Raw genomic sequence first — 4455 nt, 5'->3', positions numbered from 1 at the left:
ATATATATATATATATATATATATATATATATATATGTATATATATCTCGTACCCCACAACACACACACACACACTTTCGTAATATATGAATAATAAATAAATGTATTGTAAATATATAGTTGCATGAAACTTCTTAAATGTCTATCGTTTTGTCGAGAGCGCTTACGATAACGATAACCATCCTATCTATAAAACCCGCCTGTAAAATGGTTAATGAAACTACTGATAACGCATATATTTCACTTCGGTAAAAGGTATGTAGTGTATATATATATATATATTTAATATGCATATGTTGACCTCTTTCTATACAATATATAGTATCAACTATTGTTTTCCAGAGCAATGATTTGAATTTGTCTCCACAGAGTGTAGGCTGAAATGTATGTATTCTATCAACAAAGTATTGTGTTTGCAATCTAAATCAGTGTAATGTGAAGTAGAATTCCATGATTTCCACTTCCGCTGTAACAAGAAATAATAGTAACACCATTTCTTTTCTTCGCGGGTGTAATTTCAATCGATATAAATCATTTGTTGGCTCTCGAGATTAAATATGCGGCCATCTTACAGAAGCACCATTCGCAAAAAGTCCCCACGGGACATATTTGGTTTCGTCTGGAAACTGATCATATATTAGGTTCGCAATTGAAAGCAATTTTATCAGCGTGCTTATATAAACTTAAAAATTATCCATACACATACAACTGTGCATATTATATATATAATACATTGGGTCATTCCATAAATGATGCGGTTCTTTTATACTTCTTTTAGTTTTTTCGGAATTAAGATAAACTAAGTCCTTTTTTAATCTAAAATATACTCTTCTTCATTTTATACTATGCTCTTCTATCTATCTGGTAGACTTGCAAGGCCTCTCTTACAAAATTCAATTGTCCGTTACGAAAAATGCTCTTTCAGTACTGTTCTGACCTCGTCTACAGAATTCATATTTTTTCTGTCCAAATGATTTTGAAGACTGCAAAATAAATGATAATAAGATGGGGCAATGTCCGGTGAAAATGACGGTGGTGGGGCATCGTTTTTCATTCAAACTGCTCCAGCCTTCGGAATGTCACCCTCGCTGTACGTGGCCGATCATTATGGAAGAACACCTTTCGTCTTGAAACCAAAGATGGTCGTTTTCCTTCTAGCACTGACTTAAGCCACTCAAGCTGCTCGAAGTAGATCTTTGCTAACGTTTGGTTTGGTTTTAAAAGTTCAAAGTGGACTAAACTTTTCATATCCCACCAAACAGATAAGAACACCTGACGTGGGTGAAGACCTTCTTCAGCCTGGAGTGCCGGTGTTTCTCCTTTCCCCTATCCAGTGTTTTCGGCACTTGACATTTTTATAAAGAACCCATTTCTCGTTACCAGTCACTATTCAGTCCAAAAATGGCTCTACAGATCATCCAAGACGAGGCTCATCTTCTAAGCTGTAGTTTTAGGCTCAAAATGCCTGGAACCGCCTTTGACACTGGCTTACACTTACTGTCCGATCCCCATATACTGCAGTGATATTCCTCGCACTTTCCATTGCGTTGTTGTCTTTATTGAAGGCAACTGTTGAAATCGTATTGCACTCTTCAAAACTTACACTAACAATAAGTACAATTACTACCTACTTTTATAGCAAGTTGATGCAGGTAGTGTATCCCTTACCCCTCCCTCCGACTTTTAGTTCGTGCAATTGAAAAAACCGCATTATTTATGGGATGACCCAAAGTATATACATACATATTATATATATGAAAAACACAACATGAAGTTAGAACACCCACTGCAGAGGTGCAATAACCACAATGGTAAAATGTATAAAGAGAAGAAATAATTTAAACTGCACCATAATTTCTCATTTGCTCTGTATGTTATAATTAGCAATACTGCGAAGTACAGTAGTAACCATATAACTTTACTGGAAGTAGACTGGATGATGATACTCTACATCGAGCTCTAAACTCATCAGTAGCAGTCACACATCTAACACACAGGAAATGCTTTATATCAGCCTTATTATATAAAAAAACACAATTGTCTATTGAGTTATACATCAGATAATGTTTATTAACGATATGACATACACGTATGTATTCGAAATCTCGCAAACACACACAGCCTTACGATATTCATAAAAAAAGAGTTGTCGAAAACTTATATATTCAAAATACACGAGACAGACAGGGAAGTCGCGCAGCGATATTGATGCCTAACTGTCAAGCTTCATGATATAAAAGTACTCACATACGCACTCCTACATATCTATAGGTTATGCTTATACATACCTATACAAATATACAATGTTCACGCATGCTTATATAATTATGCTTACACACACACACAGACACGTATATATACACACTACATACATGATCACAACCGCGTCGCTAAAACGTATAAAAGAATAACAGAATTTGTATAATTTATGTGTTTGCATGAAAATTGAAGGAAGCATGCGAAAATGTGCCTATAAATTTGGATTCGCAGTCATAAGCTCCCCTTGTAATAACTGGTACCGTTTTAAAATACCTTATTTGGTCTTCCAACAAATGAAGATCTCTAAAATAAATACCTGACTGGAACGAATAATAAGGTTGATGTGATCGACCGAAATGTTCGGAGGCAAGTGCACCAGCATGGGCGCAGCCCAATTTCTATTATTGAATGAATAAAATATCTGTCTATCCGCAAATGTGAGCGTTGCCACCTCCCGTCCCTATCACACCGCATTTTCGAAGAGCTTTTATTTGTTTTAAAATTTTATACTATTTTTTTCCCAAGAGGTCTTCTCTTTTATTTGTCTTCTATCATTTTATTTTCGTCTTTTTCTTTGATTTATTTTTTACTTCCGTTTTTTACAGCTTCAGGTTTTTCGTCTTTTGTAATTATCCATTCGGGTCGCTTCGAGTGTCTGTTCGATTTACGTATAAAACGTTCGATAGTGTCTTGCGTTCGATGTACCGTCATTCCAATAATTTGAACGACGAATGATATCCCGTAGAGGGAGCCACTGACTGAAGCAAATAAATTAAACTTAGACCTTTCGGTTGTAACGTTTGTGAAGAGGAATCCAAGGATGATCATCCAGATCGAATTACAAATCAAAAATGCGAAAATGCATTTAATGCGCAACCTTCGGAGTTTTTCAGCCATTTCCAACTTCGGTGTACCCGTCCTCACCGTTGCACCAATAACGAAATCTCGAAGAAACTTCCAGAATTTGTATTCGACTTCATCTTCATGCTTATCAAAGAGGTTAAAGTTATGAGTGGAAGAATTCAAAGTTGCGGGAACTGAAATAAAAGAAAATAAATTAATACCTTCAAATACTAATAATTTCGAACCTTTGCCACAAGGGCAGCTTGGGGGATGGGATTAAGTCGATAACATCGACAACAGTGCGTAACTTGCACTTATTTAATCAACCTCGAAATGATAAATTCAAAGTCGACCTCGGCGGAATTTGAACTCAGAATTCTAACTGGGCCACACCTGCAAGGTCATGCGCTGTTTATCTTGATATGAGATCTCCGTATTGCGCACATATGGTTGTGATGCATGTGCCTGGTTTACCCTTATAAGACGGTTAGTAATTATGGGTATACTGGGCTTCGTATATTTTACCCCAGTGTCACTTTCATGAAATGCACTGCTATCTCATTCAATACTAATAAAATTAAAGCGTTGACATGGCTGTGTGGTAAGAAGTTTGCTTTCCAACGACATGGTTTCAGGTTGAATGCCACCACGTGGCACCTTCAACACGTGCATGTTTTTTTCTATTATAGCTTCGGGGCAACCAAAAGACCTGTGAGTCAACGTGGTAAACGGAAGCTGAAAGAAGAAGGGTGTGTGTGTGTGTGTGTGTGTGTTCCGACCGTGGCTTAACCACAGATGGTTTAACTTAGCTGTTTGGTGAAATGTTCTGATATATTAAGAATCAGAATTTAAAAGAAAAAGTCCTGGTGTCAATTTATTCGACTAAGCCTTACAAGATGGTGCCCCAGCATGGCCGCAGTCTAATGGCTAAAACATGTAAAGTTAAAGAAATGTAAGAAAGAAAAATATAACAATTAGAAGAAATGAATTATTTCTTCTATTGTGAGTTGCAGCCATTGGATTGAAGCAAAGCCGCCGAGAGAGAGAGAGCTTCTTATAGTTTCTGTTTGCCTTGTGGCAATATCGTGAAGATGAAATGTGAAAGAATAGGAAGGAAGCAAACATGGATTAACTTACTTTTATCCTTCCTTTTCTTCTTTATCTTTTTTCGACGTTTACGGATTTTGGGGAAACAAACCAGTTTCGGAACGGAAGCTTTGTTCTGCAAATAAATAAATATATAAATAAAAAGTAAAGCCCGTTTTCTTTTTATCTTTTATTTGTTTCAATCATTCGACTGCGACCATGCTGGGGCGTTTTTGAAAGATTTTGTCGAACAGAACAAGTTGATAT

General features: G+C 36.5%; 1 protein-coding gene across 9 annotated transcripts in view; it reads right to left on the bottom strand.

Annotated features, from left to right (window-relative positions):
• Nucleotides 1-22: 22 nt before the first annotated feature.
• LOC106883685 (chitin synthase chs-2) overlaps nucleotides 23-4455 on the bottom strand; it is a 132240-nt gene continuing 127807 nt past the window's right edge. For all 9 annotated transcript variants that reach the window (XM_052970375.1, XM_014934829.2, XM_052970376.1 and 6 more), the window contains 2 exons: nucleotides 4240-4324; nucleotides 23-3296 (listed from right to left, as the gene is read on the bottom strand). In XM_052970375.1, coding sequence (XP_052826335.1) covers nucleotides 2839-3296; nucleotides 4240-4324 — 543 coding nt within the window. In that variant the 3' untranslated portion in view covers nucleotides 23-2838. The remainder of the gene's footprint in view (nucleotides 3297-4239; nucleotides 4325-4455) is intronic.

This window comes from Octopus bimaculoides, chromosome 9 (assembly GCF_001194135.2).
Source record: "Octopus bimaculoides isolate UCB-OBI-ISO-001 chromosome 9, ASM119413v2, whole genome shotgun sequence".
NCBI classification, from domain to species: Eukaryota; Metazoa; Mollusca; class Cephalopoda; order Octopoda; family Octopodidae; genus Octopus; species Octopus bimaculoides.
The sequence above is the reverse complement of the archived record's forward strand: the minus strand, read 5'-3'. Positions and strand labels throughout refer to the sequence as shown.